The 20,332-nt window shown below is 44.4% G+C and overlaps 1 protein-coding gene across 1 annotated transcript in view; it reads right to left on the bottom strand.

Annotated features, from left to right (window-relative positions):
* The window catches only part of Tmem131 (transmembrane protein 131), a 161,858-nt gene extending 157,972 nt beyond the window's left edge, over positions 1 to 3,886 (bottom strand). Inside the window, exon 1 of the mRNA XM_076557484.1 lies at positions 3,563 to 3,886. Coding sequence (XP_076413599.1) covers positions 3,563 to 3,737 — 175 coding nt within the window. The 5' untranslated portion in view covers positions 3,738 to 3,886. The remainder of the gene's footprint in view (positions 1 to 3,562) is intronic.
* Positions 3,887 to 20,332: the final 16,446 nt, after the last annotated feature.

Genomic DNA, 20,332 nt, shown 5'->3' with positions numbered 1-20,332 from the left:
TACCGTTTTTCTGTATTTATGACACAAACATAGCTTAAAATAAAAATGTATGCATGAAACCATCATATATGGACAGAAAACAATTAAAAGTCTTAACATAACAAGCTTGATCTTGCCTTTAACTTACAATTAATGAGAACACAGGTGGCCTTCAGACTGAAATGAAGCAGCCCCAGTTTTATTGACCAGCTATGTTAATGACACCACTCATACAGAACAAGTTAAAAAGCACCACACCTTCCAAAACCCACTTCACAATGAAAGGAACACATAAGATGTTCTAAAAAGTGACTGGCGGGAGTCGGGTAGAGAGGCGGCTCAGCAGAAGACCCAAGTTCAGGTCTAAACACCCAAACCAGACAGCTCACAACCATCTGTAACTCCAGTTCCAGGGATGTGACCCCCTTCCTCTGGCATGTACCAGGCATTCATGCTGCAAACATACTTACATGCAGGCAAAACACTCATAACACATAAAATAAATGTTTTTTAAAAAAGGCTTCTTTGCTTGCCAGGCCGATTTATTACTCAAGATTCCATCAAAAATCTAAGCATATCATATATATATCTTCACTATTTGTATTTTAATAATTTATTTTACTCCAGAGAGACAGACAGAAAGAGATTTTCTGTTTTCACTATCTAAATCTTACTCTCAAGAAAAATCTTGACACTAACCAGAATAAGCTGGTTATCTGTAGTAATTATAGTAACTTTATGTCTGGCAACTACCTCAAAGTTTTCACAAACATTCAAGCACAATCAAAATGCTGTCAAAGGCTCCTATCCTCTGGACCAGCGATAACACACTTCACAGATCAGTTAAGATGGGTGTGAAGATAGATAGGAGTCCTTAGGCACAAGGATGTTACGACAAGAAATGGCTCATGTTCTGTGCAGAAAACGATCATCTAGTTCAAACATGAAGGACGGACTGCATTAGGCAATCCAACTTTGCCTGCAGCTCTGCTTTAGGAGACAGTGACTTTTACTTTGTCTTGGTTTTCTAGTGAAATTCTACTGCAATGCAGGAAAAATACACAAACATACAAAATACCCAGAGAACCACCGCTAAAATTGCTGGTAAATCCCTTCTTGGATAATTTAAACTATACTACTTGACACAGAAGATACTTGGGGTGTAAATCAATAAACTGAAAGCTATCTTTACAAGTTTGCCCAAACTTGTTAGGGAGAAAAAAAAAAAAAAACAAAATCAAAAACTCAGCAATTGCTCTTCTGGGGCAAATGTTGTATTAGTGCCACATCAGAGGCCAAAGACATTGTGTCACAATCCTGGGGGAGAATCAATTCCATTTCCCCTACTTATTAAAAAAAGAGAGAGAGAGAGAGAAAGAAACAGCCTGGACTATGATCTAGAAGTGCGTTGAAAGCAGAACATTTATTGGGAGAACTTTTGGGAACACTTGATTAAAACCAGACCCATTTATGAGGGGCCAAGGCCTATGATCTATATTAATATAATTACTTTTATTTTTGTTGTATTTGTTTGTCTGCTTGCTTGTTTGTTTTGAGACAGGGTTTCTCTGTGTACCTCTGGCTGTCCTAGAACTCGCTCTGTAGACCTGGCTGGCCTCAAATTCAGACATCTACCTGCCTCTGCCTCCAGAGTGCTGAGATTAAAGGTACGTGCCACCACCACCTGACTTACTCTTAATGCCTTAAATATCTATCTTGTCCATACAAATTATTCCCCCAGATACAGCACAGTCACAAAGGATGTCTGATTTGGCCAGGCCCAGTGGCTCGATCACTTTTCATACTTAACACCTTGGCAGCTAGTCTACAGGCTTAGCCCTTGCACATATTTATGAATATTAAGAGAAGTGCATGGACACTTGTAAACTATGCAAATGGAGAATGAGCAAAGATATTTTAGGCTGATGTCCTCATGAAGTAAATAGTTATTTACTTAACAGTGCCCCCAAAATTAGCATATAAATGGCAATTGGAAAAAGAAGCAGGGTTAGAAGGATAACACAAACTTAGACTCAATCACGGCTTCAGTTCCCTGTGCTACCAGTCCATGGGGCTAGTCATTTCCTCTAGGTGTCGGCTACTGTGTGCCTGCACGATCCACGGCAATCAACAGAAAGGCCGAACAAGAGTCCCCCAGGTCTTGGTGAAACACAAGAAGAAAAGCCCATTAAATTATAACTATAAAGGGTTTGCTCAACACACATGTCCAAGTGTTGGCTACCGTGGTCACCCATACAACAACACTAAACTAACAGGGGGATCATAAATAATACGAATTATGACAACCTCAGGCATGGTCATCTTAAAACAGCATTTTTAAGCTTAAAATAATGTTGCCTCTACCAAATCCTTGTTATTCTCTGATTAACGTTTGTATATTAACCAGACTGAGGCTGTTTAGAGTTAAATGAGGAAATGCAATTGTTTTTGTAAAGAAAATAAATAGTAAACTGACACATAGTTGCACTTTAATTTGTTTCATCTTTGCAGCTGCCAGTCAATAACAGTACAAAAAAAAAAAAAACCAACTGAATTTATAGCCACACAGGAAAACAACTTCAAAGTTATAAGGCAAGAAATTACTTTCTGCGTAGAGTTCCTCTGGTGTGTAATGAAAGATAATCTAACTAGTTCCTTTACTCTTAAAAAAAAAAAAAAGCAATAATCACTAAGTGAATTAATTCATGAAGGCGTTGTGATCGCTCACATTTCCTCGAGCTCATGTTCAGAAACAGGTAGTCCAGACAAAAATCAGTTTTGGTCTTCAAGGTTACAAAGTAATTTCTGACTCTGTCAAAGTACCGGTTTTACAATATTAGGGAAGTTTTTAAAATAGGCGTGAGCCTTTAACTGTGAATTACAGGTGAAAGGTTTGCAAGCTGGGAACTTGACGTTTGTTTCTATGGGCTCACACATCAAAGAGAAAGACACGGAATTACGTGAGGATCTTAAACAAGAAATGTAAACCGGCTTCCAGTAGCTTACTATAGGCAAATGAGATTCTATTTAGGGCTAATAATGGAGCAAAATTCCTCAAGACCGCAATGGAAGAGTGAAGAAGAAAACTAAAAAAAAAGGAGCCTCTTCAAAGGAATGTCCCAACAAATCTCAATTTTAGAAGGTGTGCATTGAAACCTTTCCACCAGCCTCGCTATTTTTTTTAAGCACAGCATTTTAAAGTGAGCTCCGCCTGCATGCCCAAATTAAAACCCGACAAAGGGGAAACAAGGAAAGTGTCCCGCGATTTAACCTAGCAGGAGCCACCAAGGAGCCTAAAAAGCGGGGTGCCTTCCTCACATAGCGGGCCAAGTGGCAAAGAGCATACGAGAACTCAGGAAGTTTTGAAATGGCATTGACAGGAGACAAGGGGGCGACGAGGGGACGGGGAGGGGAAGGAATCACGGAGCAACAGAGCCACGGCGCGCGGCCGACGCGGCGAGTTGGCTGCCGAACAGCGAGCGAGTCGCCCGCCGGCTCGGGACGGGGCTCGACCCAGCAACTTCGCGCCGGCGCCCGCCGCGGGCCTCCCTCTCCCGCCCGCAGCCCGCCGCCGGCCACCCACCTTCCTTCTCGGCCCGCGCCGCGGCCACCACGAGGGTCATCACCAGGTGCAGCGCTCCCAGGAGGCCGGCGGCCGCGCTCCGAGGACCCCCGCCACGGCCGGCCGCGGGCTCCAGCCCGGCCCCGGTGGACGCGGAGGCGGCGGCGGCTGCTCCTCCTCCCGCCCGCTTCCCCATCCTGGCCGGCCGGGGGCCGCCGAGCTCGAGGTCCGGCGCGACCCTTCTCCGCGAGGCGACGGCAGCGGCGCGGGAGCCGTGGTCCGGGCTGTGGTCGGGGTGCCGGATGAGAGAGCGGTTGCGGGCCCAGGGCTCAGGCTCCCGGCGTGGGTCTGGGTCGGTGCGTGCGTGGGAGCGAGGGTGTCAGTCACAGCCTCGGCATCGGCATCGCCTACGAAGAGCCGGAACGGAGAGGCCGCGGGTCAGGCACGGCGGGCGGCCATACTGGAAACGGGCAAGGGCAAGGGCCCCGGCGCTGGCCTCTGAGGGGCGGGGCGGGGCGCAGGGTCCCGCCCCCTCCGTGCCAACACCTGGGCGGCTCCGCTGGGGTGTGTGTTCGCCGCGGAGTCCGGGAGCTCCGACTCCTCGTCCTGCCCTCAGAATCCCATGGGCTTCACTGACCGGACGGGCCGGGGCGGCCAACCGCACCCTGTCACCGCTGCCCGGCCCGGGAGGAGGAGGGAGACAGGCCAGGTCTGGCCAGGAGTTAAGATGGTGGCCCAAGCTTCCCGGAGGCAGTGACGGCAGTCACGTGGGAGACCGGAGTGGGGGGGGGGAGAGGCCACGCTGCGCAGCCGCATTGGCGTGTGGGCGGGGCCCGACCGCGCCTCCGACGCCGGGACAAACCCGGGTCTATACTGCAATGTCGGAGGCTTCCAGAGATTGGAGTGTGCGTCCGGAGTCCAGGGCTGACAATCCGTGCCAGTGACTCCTCCGGGTCGCACCTCTGCCCCTGGGTGCCTTTGACGTAGAGAGTGTTCAGGGTCTGATTCAGTTCCTGGCAGTGCTTCCTTGAGAATGAGGATTCGCTGTGTTTATGTTTGTATCTTCCAAAGCATCGTACCCAAGAGGGTGCCTTGTACCTCTTGGCCACAGAAAGCCCTTTTTTATGTTTATTGTTTGCTTGTTTGGGGGAATTTTACTATGTGCGCAAAAATCATCAGTTTGGGGGAGGCCCAAGGTCGGGGGTGACTCTTTAGAAGCCAGACTGGGCTTTCCCTGTCTTAGAATGAATAAGATGTTTCTAGGCACATACTCCTTTCAAAGGTCCAAATCAAACGCCTTAGTCTTCTGAAAGAAGCCATCGCCTGTCTCCCAGTTTAAAGTTCTTGGTGGGTATGCCTGCTCTCTACAAGACTTAAGCCCTTTTGAGAAGGGGAAGGATGTTACAGTCTGGTCACTTCCTCCAGATCCTAGCCCCAGAGTCTTTTTGCTTCTCTCAGCTTTTGGTTGAGTTAGTCAATCTATTTAAAAGCCCGTATTTGCCTAATGAATGTCTTAGAACAAGGTGAAAAGAAAATAGAATTTCAAAAAGTCTTTTAAAAAGGAACTCAAAGTGCTCTCCTCTGCAATGGTCCTGTTTGTGAAGCAAACATGTAAATTTATAACTGTATTTTGAAGGCGACCTCACCCTTGATGGTTTTTTTTGTTTGCTCCACTCCCCTGATGTTTTTTTTTTTTTTGTTTGCTCCACTCCCCTAATGGTTTTTTTGTTTGCTCCACCCCGCAAGGAAGAGTCTCATTCACTAGCCTAGGTTGACCTAGAACTCACTGCATAGCCCAGGCTGAACTAGAACTCACTGCATCCCATAAAAATTCAGAGAATACAGGGATTAGAGGCATGTATCACCATCCCTGACTGTGCTGATGATTTTAATTAACTTTCTGAATATTAGCACTAAATTTAAGTTAATTTTTTTTCACTGGGGGGGTGGAGGTGTCCAACCCAGGGCCTAAATTTTGTTCTTGATGTAATGAAATAGTAATAATTATCTCTAAATTGGCTTTTGATATGTGCCTAAGGCAAGAGATTTGTGGAAGGTTTTTTTAATACCAGCAGAAATCGAGCCTAAGGATACATAAGTGTTTCGCTGGGTCAAAGTTTAGCTTCCTGGGTGCTGGCAATAGCCCTTCCTCTGCTGCCAGATTCAAGGCAGACAAGTCCCTCCAACCGTGAAAAGCTCAGGTTCTCTAAAGCAGGCATCAACCACATCCCTATATTAGCCCCAGGCTCAAAAGCCCCATGGGAAACAACTTGCATGTGTCTATCACTGGAGCTTGAACATATACAGACATGTTCAACAGAAGTCAGTTCCTCATGAATTTACTGCCTCTGCAGCGGGCCCTCTTTCTTACACAAGTTCCTTCCAAGATCCCATACATAACTGTGTATTTTTGAACTGTGTTCTTATTTTTAAACGGGTCTTTGCAATACTTGAATAGGCTTTTACCTGACTCTAGAGTCAGTATTTGGGCCCGGGCCGCCCTAAGAAGGCCCTCCTGGCCTCAATAACACCAATTAAAGAGACAAGCCAGTACAAAGCAGAGAAAGGAGATTTATTCAATGTGGCCACACTGGGAAGAGGAAAATTCAATTCAGTCTGCCCCAAGCCTGTTTTGGCAGTGGAACACAAAGTTTAACTTTGAATAGAGAGCAAAAGGTATGCATACCTAAGTAGTCTTGACCAAGGTAAGGCCCTAAATGAGTCTCCTGTCTCCTTGCAATGTGGTCTGAGAAGCTGTTGGAATTGTGGGAAATCTCTTCCTGGGAGACAGGCTCCTCCTGAGGTTGGCACCAGGGCCTCAGCCTTTCACTTCCCCCAGCGGGAGATTCCTGGGGGAATTCCAATGCCTTTGGGTCCATTGTTGGACTAGCCTGATTGCCAAAGGGAGGGGCACACATGTCTCTCCTTAGATGATCCTTGCCTCTGCCGAGATGGTTCTATTAGGACTCACCATACTCAAACCCTCCCCTGTGTCTGATGAACACTGGTGATGTCATGACGAGGCCACTAGGAGGGTACTGCAGTAGTCGGTACAGATGTCTTGCTGGACAGCTTGGTAACGTTTTAGATGTTAGCAAGATCTGGACATTTGGCAGCTCTGGTAGAAATTAGGGAAAACCCTTTGAGCCTCTGGGTCTCATCCCCAGTGTCAGCCACAGCTGGGAACTTGGTGCAAATACAAATTCTGTGGCATTCTAAACAGAGGTTGAGGTCTGCCACCAGTGTTTTAACTCTCTGGGTGATTTCTGATCCATGCTCCAAACTGAAAACTGTCGCCCTCGATTATATGCACTATTAGCACTGGCCACTATGGGCTATGGAGACTCCAAATTTTTTGTTGTTGTTCATTTTTGCTCTCTGCCCAGAATTAGTGAATTACCAGTGTGCAAAGGGACTCCAGTTCATTGATTTACATCCTAGCCTGCATGTATTCACTATTAGCTGTATTGTTGCTGGGCAAGTTACTCAGTTATTGGGGGGCACCATGTAGCTCAGGTCAGCTGAAGAAAGAAGGTGCTCCAAGATGAAATTTTAAGACCTATGTGGCAGCAGGAAGGTCCAGCCTCTTCTGATGGACTGAACCCCAAACAGCTGTACACAGGCATATTTATTGATTGTTACACAAAGTATTTCCTCATACCAAAGTCCCCAATCTTAATGTGCATGTCTTACTGAAGTAGAGCATCACAATGCCTCCATGACTTCAGTCCTTTATTAGGTATCGTGTGCAATACACAATAGTTCAAGAGTCTCAGGCGTGCCTGAAGCTTCTTGTGACCAAAGTCATTGGATGGCTGCATGCAAAGCCCCTTCAGCAAAACAATCACCGTTTCCCACAAGGGTTCTTCAAGGTCAAAGTACTTCTAAAAAACAACAACAAAAAACAGCTCTTATTCTAATATCTACCCCATACAGTGATTCTGCTAAATTCCTACAACACCCAGTTTTTATGGCTTCTGTTCACTTATCTGTAAAATGGGTATTATGAGCTGCCTAATAACTTTAAAAATATTAAGCAGGGTGTGTTGTAAAAAGGACTACTAGGGTTTAGAAGAGGTGGGAGGAAAGGACAGAAAAGTGGATGACCATAACCAATGCATGTCTGAAAAGGACAGAAAAGTGGATGACCATAACCAATGTATGTCTGAAAATATTACAAGGACTCACACTAATGTCTACAGTTTATACAGGTCAATAGTTACAGATTTTCTTTTTTAAAGTTTTTTTTAAATTGCATTTATTATTCTCTTTCTTTCTCTCTCTCTCTCTCTCTCTCTCTCTCTCTCTCTCTCTCTCTCTCTCTGTGTGTGCGTGCGCGCGCGCTACAGCACATGTGTAAGGTGAGAGGACCACTTGGCAAAGTTTGTTCTCTCCTATGGCTGCATGGGTCCTGGGAATTGAACTCGGGTCACTGGTTTTGGTAGCAAGCGTCTTTACCTACTGAGCCATCTCACCAGCCCCAAGAGTGATGTTTTTCCATTGTTAAGTTGCATTTGAATTTTCCCTATTTGTTTTGGGGGGTTGTGTGTACTGGGGTGCACATGTGGAGGTCAGAACACACCTTTTGGTTCAATTCTCTCCTACCATGGGGTATTGGGGACAGAAATAAGGCCATTTGGATAGGCAGCAGGTGCCTTTGCCTGCTGAGCTCTCTCTCTGGCCCAAATTATAGGTTTGTTTGTAGTTTAAATAAGAATAAAAGGTGTATGTAAAGCATAAATAATATCTGGCTCATGGAAGAGTCTCAAAACTAATTATTAATGCATATCTGATTTTCAAAAACATTATATTAAAGAGTGAGACATCAAAAAAAATCATTGATTAATTCACATCCCAATATCATTACACAAAATATTTGCGGATGCCACAAGGAGAGTCCCTACATCGAGGTCAAGGCAAAGCACTCACGATGGCTTCCATCGTTCTACACGTTCGGCTCGCCATGGTCTTGGATGGCCATTCCTACTCTGCTCCTCCAGGCTCCATGCATCTCAGCGTCTCTGGTCACTGCCATGCTGGTTGCTCCGGGGCCTTTCCTAGGCTCTCCTTCTCCCTGAAGCACCTCCACCTCCTCACCAACTGATTTTCCTCCTTGTTTTCAGTTGTCTCACTCATGTGTTCTATAGTATGAACAAAGCCCATGGCAGCTGAGTGGACCAGAAGATGCACAGCATATTGTCTCTAATCTTCAGTCTACAGAGCCATCTGCCCAGACTGAGCCCCAGACTTTGTGAGCTGATTGGTTTCTGGGAGTAACAGCAGCATGCAGGACGCCTTCTGATGGATAAGACAGCAAGGGAGCAGAGTGGATTGTTTTCCCCTCGGTAGGTTTCCATTGGTGCCACTCCTTTAAACAAGAGAAAAACCCAATCCATAAAGCCTAAGCTTTGAACCTGTGCAACTATGTAAATTACCCTAGGAATGTTTGTGATAGGGCAAACAGGAAGAAGCCTCCGAAGTGGGAGGCTGAGCTCTGTGATAGTGGTGATCCCTCCTGTCTGAACATTGTTATTTGTTGGTTTTGTTGTTGCTGTTGTTATTTGAGATGGAGTCTTGCTTAGAAGCCCAGGCTGGCTTCAAACTCATGACAAGCCTTCTGTTTCAGCCTCCCAATGCTGGATTATAGGCAGGAGCTACTGTGCTGGGCTCCTATCTGAAGATCTGTTTTTACATATTCCTCAATGAAGCTAAATTCCTTCCCAGTTTACAAATCCACAGGAATTAAGGTCTCATAAGTGACCATAACCCTGACCACCAAGCACCTTCACTAACAAACACATAATTCAGAAATGATACCAGAGAAAAGTAACTAACACAATGACCACAAATGAATAAGAGTTTGAAGCCAAGTGGAGTTGCAGGGCACTGGGGAAGCAGAGAGGCAAGTTCAAGACCATCCGAGTCTACATAGTTCCAGGCTAGGGTTACATAGCAATACTTTGTTTCAAAAACAAACAAACAAATAATCTTAACAGGAAAAATATCAGCAAATGATTTATGCAAGTTCTTTCCTTTGTTTCTTTGTTTCTTTGTTTCTTCTTCTTCTTCCTCTTCTTCCTCTTCTTCTTCCTCTTCTTCCTCTTCTTCCTCTTCTTCCTCTTCTTCCTCTTCTTCCTCTTCTTCCTCTTCTTCCTCTTCTTCCTCTTCTTCCTCTTCTTCCTCTTCTTCCTCTTCTTCCTCTTCTTCCTCTTCTTCCTCTTCTTCTTCTTCTTCTTCTTCTTCTTCTTCTTCTTCTTCTTCTTCTTTTGTTGCTGTTTTTTGAGACTGCGTTTCTCTGTGTAACAGCTCTGGCTGTCCTGGAACACACTCTGTAGACCAGGTTGGCCTCACACTCACAGATATCCACCTGCCTCTGTCCCCTGAGTGCTGGGATTAAAGGCGTGCACTACCACCGCCCAGCTCTGTGTAAGTTCTTAGGGGGAATATTTTGTTTAATTTTTTTTCCTTTATAATTTGCTTAGAAGGTGACAAAGGGTCTCATAATTAATAATTTTAAAATAGTAAATAAAATGTATATATGTTTATCATGCATGGCAAGATAAATTGTAGCTATGTACACATTGTGGCATGGCTTCACAAAGCTAATGGACACCCGAATTACCTCACAGGCTTAACTTTCTTTTTTTTTTTTTTTGAGTAGGAACACTTGAAATTATTCCCTTTACAGGTTTCAACATGTAACTTATTATTAACTCTAGTTCCCATCTACTGTTATAAAGGTTTGGGGATTTGAATCCCTTTAATAGAACACAGGGAAATACAATAGTCTCTGATCTCTATAAAGTATCTTCTGACACTCTATGGAAAATATGATTGCACATAAAGAAACTGCTTTGTATGTGGGAGAAAAATACCAGTTTGGAGAATATGATTTTACATATGAATAATCATAAATACTATGATTAACCCAAAGCCCCATGGGACTTGAGTATAAGAAATACATCTTACTGAATTCAATCTCCAGCACTGGAAAAAAGAAAATGTCATGAACTAGCTTCCCATATTTAGTTGAGGCTGACTTTGGAAGCATCCTTTTCACTTGTGGCCATGATGTGACCAATATTTAGCCTCCACACTTTCCTATAGATCAGATCAGCTGTAAGGATTGAATGGACTGAGTTCCAAGGAGATACCTAGTGCAAACAGATGCTCAATAGTGTCAATGTTACAACAGTGAGTATTGCCAAAAGAGGGAATCAGGCCCAGAAATTCTAGGACTCATCCAAGATAATGGCAGAGCAGAGACATGACTGCTGGGCCAGGGTCTTGTCTTTGGTTCCATCTTCAGGTCCATTTAACTGAAAGCTTTATGTGTCTGGAGGGTTTTATTTGGCAAAGCACTTTCATAATTACTAAAGGTGAAAGAATTAAAATTCTGCTCTACACAAATGACAGCAAAAATCAATTAAGGAGTGTCATAAGAGGTGAATGAGGGACTGGAGAGATGGCTCAGCAGTTAAGAGCACTGGCTGCTCTTCCAGAGGACCCAGGTTCAATTCCCAGTTCCCACATGGCAGCTCACCACTGTCTGTAATTCCAGTTCCAGGGGATCTGACACCCTCACACAGACATATGTGCAGGCAAAATACCAATACACATGAAATAAATAAATCATTGAAAACAACAAAATGAGGTAAATGAAAGGACTCCTCAATAGTGCTTTAACCAAAATGCACCTAGCTGTAGCTTGGATGTCTCTGAAATCACCAACTAAAGTATTTCATATGAGTCATGGTTGACTGATTTTTGCTCATTAGTTTTTGTCAACTTGACATAAACTAGAGTTACCTGGGAAGAAGAAGCACTGAAGAATTGCCTCTATCGGATTGGCCAGCAGGAAAGTCTGTAGGGCATTTTCTTGATTAATAATTGATATGCTAGAGCTCAGCCTCCCCTGGGCAGGTTATACAAAAGAAGCAAGCCATGTGGAGCAAACCAGTAAACATCATTCCTCCATGGTCTCTGCTTCAGTTCTTCCTCCAAGTCCCTGGCTTGGCTTCCTTCAAGGATGGAATATAACCTGTAAGCCTAATACACCCTTTCCTCCCAAGTCATTTTTTGGTTGGTGTTTCATCACAGCAATAGAAAGCAAATGAGGATAGAAATTGGTACCAGGAGTGGGGTGTTGCTGTGATCAATTTCAATGTCTACCCCTCCTAATACACATCCACCCAGGCCCCTGATGAATGGAATAACCTAGATCACCACAGCAGAGATAAGAGGGGGTTCTGGAGTGTCTTGCCCTCAGCTGAGATTTCTGACAAGAGCTGGCAGTTCATTATTTCCACTTTCTCTCAATCTCCAGAACAAGTCATGTGATCAGAGCTAACTTCAAGGTGTTGGTGAAATTCAGTTCTCTCACACAGTTGGAAAAAGAAGATGAGACTATTTGAATGTAGTCCTAATAACTATTACAGGCGTTGACTTCGTTCCTTGGGAGGGGAGGGAGTTGTATGGAATAAGAAATGAAATGGTAGCCTAAAGGGGAGGGGGCTGGGATGAAAACTGTTTTTATTTTCCAGGAACCTTTGAGTTATAAAGAGCAGCCTTGCTGGGTGGTGGTGGCTGCAGCGCATGCCTTTAATCCCAGCACTCGGGAGGCAGCGCCAGGCGGATCTTGAGTTTGAGGCCAGCCTGGTCTACAGAGTGAGGTCCAGGAAAGGCGCAAAGCTACACAGAGAAACCCTGTCTCGAAAAACCAAAAAAAAAAAAAAAGAATAGCCTTACAATTTTATCATTTATTACCTTGATGTGGTTTGTTATGGATGCTTTTTAAAAAAAAAAATGTTTCTTTTATTTGCAGTGATGTGTGTTGAGGGTTCTGTACACATGCACCAGAAGAGAGTATTGTATCCCTTGGAGCTGGAGTTACAAGTAGTTGTGAGCCATCTGACATGGGTGCTGGGAACCAAACTTGAGTCCTCTGCAAGAGGAGTATACATCCTAACCACTGAGCCATCGCTCCAGCCTCTGGAAATGGTTTAAAAAGCAGCTGTAGAGAAGTCAGTTTTTAATTTTTTGAGTTTACACTTTAGTAAAAGCGATAAGAGAATATTTGAATATTGAATGAATTTTTTGAAAAGATAGGTTCTTGTTATGTAGCTCAGCCCAGACTTCACCCCACAGCCTTCCCTCCTTCCCTTCTGAGTCCTAGGATTACAAGCACGTCCACCACACCTGCTTAGCCTGACTGAACTTGTTCACTTGTTTTTGAGACAAGATCTAACTGTGTCGGGCAGGGTAGTCTGGACTCACTCTCTAGCCCAGGTTGGCCTCAAACTCATAATTCTACTGCCTCTGCTTTTGAAGTTCTAGGATTATAAGCATGCACTGCCATCGCTACCTATTACGGGTATTTAAAAAGAGACTGTACCTTTCAGAAATACAGACTGCAATAGTTGTGAATGAAATGACGTAACAAGATTAATTTTAAAATAATCCATAGAGTAGAAGCAGTGAGTAGGGTTACAAGTGAGCAAAGATTGGCTGTGAGTCAGTTATCAAAGCTGGGTGATCCTTAGAGGATAGAGGTTGGTTCCTTAGGCTAGTGTCTATTTTTAGATATGATGGAATTTTCCATAATAAAAAAGAGTGAAACCCACACACAGGTACCACAATATACCCTCAGCTGCCTTAACCCCATCCTCTCCAGGTTTACTTTCTCTACCAATGGATAACAAAGGACCTTAGGCCATTGTTGGTACCCATGGGGCCAACCTCATCAAACCCTGGGAAACGTTCACCCAAGGAATTTCTGCACTTGCCAAGCATCTGAAACCCACAGCTTTTGCCCAACCTGGCAGCACCAGCAAAGAGACCGGAGCCTTCCCGGGGCAAGATTGCTCATGTAGCTCAGATGGCCTAGGTCCAACTCCGCATCAGCTTCTTTCCTCTGCTTACCCGGTGACCCTGGCACGAGTCCCACGTTCCTTTGCGCTGTAACACAGTGTGTAGAAAGATGTATGATGTCTACATGGCAGTGAGAAGCATGAGTGTGACCTAGGATGTGACATGATGCCTTAGCAGGAATGTTCTTCCTTCCCGGAAGATCCCCAGTCTTCAACGCAGGTCTCCTCCAAGCCTGCCACCCTTTAGTCAAGCCACCGCATGCCTGTTCTGAATAGAAATGCTTGCTCAGGCAGTACCTGGGCATGTCTGGCATAGGAGCAATCCTCCTGAGAGCGCTGCTATCCTGCATGTAGATACAAACATTTATTCTGGGTGACATTTTCTTCCCGGCCCTAGCGGATCGACTATGAACTCCTATCCCAAGCTAGTTTAATCAGATGTTTGAAATGTCTTGTTAAGAGATGTGGATATCGAAAATGAGTCTGAATGAATGATATCAGGGGCAGAGCTTCTATCTGAAATCCCTACTGCAGATATCCCCAGGGCCCCGTGTACCACCCTCCTGAGGACTGTTGCTTGGTGTCTTAGTTTTGTCTTCTGTTGCTATAACAGAATACTTAAGACAAAGTAATTTATGAGCAAAAATATATTCTCACCTTCTACAGGCTAGGAAATCCAATATGGCTGCCAATATCTTATGGGAACCTTTCTGCAATACGGTAACACAGTAGGGGGGCTTCCTAGGTGAGAGGAAGGCAAACTCTCCTCATGGTCTCATCTAATCCTATCTCACCAAGGCCCCCACCTAGGTGTTCAGTGTGTGACCCGATTTTTAGGAGACACTTCCAAATCATAGCACTCAGTGCAAACACGTATCTGTCTATACTGAGGTTCTCTCCTTTGCTGTCTGTGTACCTTTACTTTTTTAAAATTTCATTGTGTGTGTGTGTGTGTGTGTGTGTGTGTGTGTGTGTGTGTGTGTGTTTTGCCTGAGGAGGTCAGAAGGGAGTTTTGGATCCTCTAGAACTGGAGTTACAGAAAGTTGCCAATGTTTTTCAGCTGTCATGTGGGTGCTGGGAATCGAACCCAGGTCCTCTGGAAGAGCAGTAAGTGCTCTCAACCACTGAACCATCTCTCCAGCCCCTGCTGTGTGTCTTAAAAGATATGGTTTGTTTCAGTTTTTAGACAGAGTTTCTTTGTGTAGCCCTGGCTGTCCTAGAACTAGCTCTGTGGACCAGGCTGGCCTCTAGCTCCACCTGCCTCTGCCTCCCTAATGCTGGGATTAAAGATGTGCACCATCATCATCTGGCTCTTTAAAGATATGGTAGGAAGCCTTTAGTTCTTAATTGCTTTAGTCGCTGTAAAGAGACACTATGACCAAGGCGACTCTTATGAAAGAAAACATTTAATTGGGACTGAACCGGTTTCAGAGGTTTAATCCATTATTGCCATGATAGGGAGCATGGAGGCAGGCAGACAGGACTGGAGCAGTATCTGAGAACTTCATTCTGATAGGTAGGCAGACAGAGGGGGACTCTGGGCTTGGCATTGTCTTTTGAAACCTCAAAGCACACCCCCAGTGACACACTTCCTCCAACAAGGCCACACCTCCTAGTCCTTTTAATCCTTTCAAATGGCGCCACTCCCTGGTGACTAAGCATTCAGTTATTTGAGCGTATGTGGGCCATTCTTATTCAAACTACCACACTAATTCACTCTGTATGCATGATCTTCCTGCCTTAGCCTCCAGAGTGCTGGGTTTACAGATGTGTGCCTTCATGCCTAGCCCCTGAGTGGGAGCTGAACCTGATAACATTTTTACAGAATGGAATATGGCAAAAGGGATGTTCTACTTCAACAATAGATTTCAAAATCTCCATGTCACCCTCCTTCCTCCATCCCCCAATCTTCCTTCTCCATCTGGAGAAGAAACTCATGATGGAAGTATTGCTTTGGATAGGCCTGCTAGTTGAGACACATCCCAAGCCTAGAGCCAGGGAGGCCATGAAGTTTGCCAGTCAGAAGCCAGGGTGTGTTTAGGAGCTAGATGGGAACCTCCCTCAAAATACCTTCAGGAGGGACTGCACTTGGGTTTTATAGTTTACACAGATTGTCAAAAGCAAGTCAACGTGAAAAACAATACAAGACTATCCTTCAGAGCCAAATTCATACAAAACAGCAAAAGGTGAACCAAAGAGAAGTCACTTTTCCTGTGCATTCGAACAAAGCTCTAAGAACACTGAGCTATGTGCACAACCCCAGCATTCACAGTTCAGTCTGGGCCAGACATTAAACGGGGAAGAGTCATTGTCAGAAGTTCTCTATTACAGAAGTTTGTATTTTAATCAGGACTGGTAGGAAGAATATGAATATTTTTCAAAGCTGTTTTCCCTACTAAGTGAACTGGGGCTGATGTCACTCATTCCAACACGTGGGGGAGGCTGAGGCAGGAGGATTGACATGAGTTCGAGGCCTGCCTGGGCAATAGAGTGACTTTCAGGCAAGCTATGAGACCCTATTAAAAAAAATTCTAAATAAATAAAACCAAGATGTTTTGTGGGGGTTACATTATGAGAAAGTAAGGATTGAAATACAATAGTGACTATGAAATGGTTTTAAATTTGATGTGTTCTCCTTGTCCATTAGGGAAAGAAGTGCAACATCCAGCATAATAGAAAGTATCAGTATTGAACCATTTAGTTAAGCCCTTTACCCACAAATCTGGACCAATGTCCTGGCTAAAGTGTTTTTTATTTTGAATTAAGTATATGTTGACATTCAGCTGTAAGAAGCTAAAACAGTAAGTCCTGGTTACTTTCGCCTGATACCCCGTCCCCATGCCAACCATGATAATGTCTTGCATTAATTGTAGTGTGTTATCAAAACCAGGAAATCAATGCCAGGTCTATCCATGGAGCCTTTTCATCAATCTTAATTCTTTTTTTTAGATAGGGCCTCTCTACATAGCCCCAGCTGTTCTGGAACTCTGTATGTAGACCAGGCTTCAAACTCACGGGAGATCTACCAGCCTATGCCTCCCAAATGCTGGTATTAAAGTCATGAGCCACTATGCCCAGCCTTAATTCATTCTTTTGTTTTGCATGTCTGTGTGTTTGCATGTGTGTGGGTGCACATTTGTGTGTGTGTGTGTGTGTGTGTGTGTGTGTGTGTGCATGTGTGTAAGTCCAAGGTTAGAATGGGCCATCTTCCTCGATGGCTTTCCACCTTATTCATTGAAGCAGGGTCTCTCAAATGACCCCAGAGCTCACCGATACGGCTAGTCCAGCCAGCTGGTTTGCTCTAGGGATTCTGTGTCCACCTTCTCAGCACTGGAATCGCAGCAGAGCGACCACATTCACCAAGCATTTATGTGGGTGCTAGGGACCTGAACCCTGGTCCTCATACTTGCCAGCAACCACTTTTACCTGCTGAACTACTTCTCCAGCCCTTAATTTATTCTTCTCTGTGTGTGTTTATTTCTGTGTAATTTGTCACCCGCAGGTTCATGGGACCACTACCACAGTCAACACACCAGCCTGTTTAGTCACCATAAGAACTACCCATGATGCCCTTCTGCAACTATGGACACCTCCTTTTCCACCCCTGTAACTTGGATTCCATTCTCTATCACTATGATTTTATTATTTTGATGATTTTATAAATCTGTCACTTAGGAATCTGAGGCAGGAGGATTGTGAGCCTTGGCTACATCGTCTCAAAACAAAAGGGAGTGTTACGTAAATGGAATGAGAAGGTACGCAGCCTTGAGATTGGCTGCTTCCTGCCTTGGCATAATTCTCTTGAGTTCTGCCTGAGCAGTCATCCTGGCCTGACCGAGCTGTGTGATCTGGGCAAGTAATTTAACTTCTCCATCTCAGTTTGCATTCATGCCTGGGTCCGCCTGCCTCCCAAGTCTCACTGTCTCTACGACACCATCTGTTTTCCACCTGCAGTCAAGAGGAGGCATTCCATAGGCTACTTCCTATTTCCCTGTGGAACTCCAGAATGGGGCTGAGACCAAGAGCTTCGGAATCTCACCCTTTTCAGTCATTAAAGTACAACGAGGCACACTGTAGTCATCTGTTGGTATCCACGGGGCATTGGTTTTAAATCCTGGGCACAGATAGTGAAATTCACAGGTGTGCTAGTCCCTCATATAAATATCTGCACCTATGCTTACGCTCCAATAACTTTAGTCATCTTTAGGTAACAAATGTAAATAATATGTAAATAATTGCTACAGTTTATTTTTCAGAGAATAACATCAAGAGAAAAAGTCTGTACATTTTCAGTACATTTCCTTTTTTTCTTAATATTTTCAGTCTATGGAGTGTTGAATCCTAATATATGGAACCTTAGATACAGAAGGACAATTTTTTTTTAGAAACATCAATTGGGTGTTTTTTTTTGTTGTTGTTTTTGGTTTTGGTGTTTCGAGACAGGGTTTCTCTGTGTAGCTTTGCGCCTTTTCCTGGAGCTCACTTGGTAGCCCAGGCTGGCCTCGAACTCACAGAGATCCGCCTGGCTCTGCCTCCCGAGTGCTGGGATTAAAGGCGTGCGCCACCAACGCCCGGCAATTGGGTGGTTTTGATATCTAGACTTTGTTACAATTTTTTCTTTGCTAAATATAATATTGCATATGTTAAAGAACCATCATTGTCAATAACAGTTCATTTCTACTATGTGTGTGTTTGTGTGTGAGAGTGTGTATTGAGTGTGTGTGTGTATGTGTGTGTGTGTGTGTGTGTGTGTATGAGAGAGAGAGAGAGAGAGAGAGAGAGAGAGAGAGAGAGAGAGAGAGAGTGTTTGTTGTGCGTGTGTATACCGACATGTGAAAGCAAGAGGTCATCGTTAGGTGTCTCAGATCTCGGTTGCTCTCTGTTTTGAGACAGGGTCTCTTCACTAAGCCCAGAACTCACTGTTTTGGCTAGACTCCTTGGCTAGCAAGCCCTCCTGGCTCTGTTTCTCCAGTGCTGGAACGCACCACACACACCACAGAGCCCAGTCTTTACTCGGGTATGGGGCTTGAACTCAGGTCCTCACACTTGCGTGCTTGCACTTTGCCAATGGAGCCATCTCCCACACCTTTCTTCCTTTCCTTTGTTCCTGATGCCATTTTTTTTTACTTTCTCTTTCGTCTACCAAGATGTGTACTTAGGTAGCATTTACCTGCCTTTTTGAGGTCATTCGACTTCTTAGCCTTTGGTCTACTGCTACACCAGTTGGCAGCTTATCTGAGACGATCATGTCCATGAAGTATTTTTAAAAGTTCACAGAGCTGTCTGCTCCACGTCAGCCCAGCATCAAAGCCTCCTTGACCACCTCCGAAACATCACCCTCCTCCTGTGTCTCGTCACCTTCCCCAACTATTTTTACCTTCAAACCGCCTGTCGTCCCTTGACACGTTATGTATTTATTGATTTGCTGCCTCCCTTTCCCTTCAGAACACAGTCGTCAAGAGAGAAGGCATCTGTCTGTTCCCTGCTATGTTTCTGTTACCTAAGGTCATCTCTGATGTGTGGTATTGCTAGAACAAATGAATGAAACAAAGGAGAAGGAATGAATGGGTGAGGGAGTGAGGAAGGGCAGTCTCTACTTGGAGACGTGAAGGAAATGGCGCACTTCCGGCCCACCTTTGCCCAGAGGTGAAGAGGTGGAAGTTTATGTCCTTACTCCTGTGATGGGGTGAAGTGTTCTGTTTACCTGAAGATGGATGGAATGGTGCTCCTCGGCTCTGTGCAGGCTGGAGACATGGGTCAGGGTCCCAAGCCTCCCCGACTCTGTCGCCTCTTTCTCACCCACCTATTGGGTTCAGTTATGAGGCAATCCCCCCAGAGCTGGGTTCTGCTTTTTAGCTGTGTCTGTAATTTCTGTTCTCAATTCCATGGTATGTTTCGGTTCTTGATTCTCAGGCCTGATGTAAGACCTTTTCTCTAGTTCTTAGGACTAAAAGTTTGGTAATGGGATGGGGTAGTTTGGCTTACAGACTCCTACATTGTGTTTTCTCATCATGAAAGCCATGGGAACATTTTCTCGGTAAGGCATCACACTATATACAGTATCTGTTTCCCCCTTAACCAACTATCTAGTTGGTGTAATGAATATAATTCATTAAGTTAAATATAATTCATTAAATATGATTTAACTTAAATAATGAATATATATGAGAGTCATATGAATTAACGCAACATTAGTACTCAGAATCCTTTTATTATAAACAAATAATTCATCCAAAGTTTCTTTTCAATGGATAAATCCTATAACCAAAGTACCAAAATCTTGTGAAGGAAGATTTCACAGTACTACTTGTCAAAGTTTTATAACAAACCAACTTGAGATATTAATATAATGTTAAATTTAAGGGGAAAAAAAGCTGAAGCAGTAATTAACCATCAGGACATGTCAGCACCATCTGCAAAGTCTTCTTGAAGTTCATAATCATGGTCTCCACACCCAAAGACCCAGTCTGGAGAGTCCCCCTGTGAGGTGCGAGCATGTGTGTGCCCTTGACCACAACTAAACTCCAGCTCCGTCGTGTGTTTAGTTCATGACGAAACTGAAGGTCAGAAAAAGAAAGGACATCTGAACTCTCCCACAAGAGAAGTGGTTTCACCAAATACATCGCATCAAACTCTGGGTCTGAAACCAGGGGAAGGTTTCTTTGGATGAAGATGCTTAAGACACATTACTGAGATCCATGCTGCCTCTCTCACCTTTGTGATTCTGCAACTGAAACCCGTGAAAAGATTCTCAGTTCCTGCTGGAATCACCCCTTCAGTGTCCAGGTTGGTAGTTCTCAAAGGTCATGCTTATATCTTAGCAGAACAAGTTGCCTACAGAGAAGGTGTCTTCCTACTCTTTCCACGAGGAGGCTTAAGTCTATGACGTGGGTGGAAGCATGCAGTGGAGACCTCAGTGGTT

This window comes from Peromyscus maniculatus, chromosome 21 (assembly GCF_049852395.1).
Source record: "Peromyscus maniculatus bairdii isolate BWxNUB_F1_BW_parent chromosome 21, HU_Pman_BW_mat_3.1, whole genome shotgun sequence".
NCBI classification, from domain to species: domain Eukaryota; kingdom Metazoa; phylum Chordata; class Mammalia; order Rodentia; family Cricetidae; genus Peromyscus; species Peromyscus maniculatus.
The sequence above is the reverse complement of the archived record's forward strand: the minus strand, read 5'-3'. Positions and strand labels throughout refer to the sequence as shown.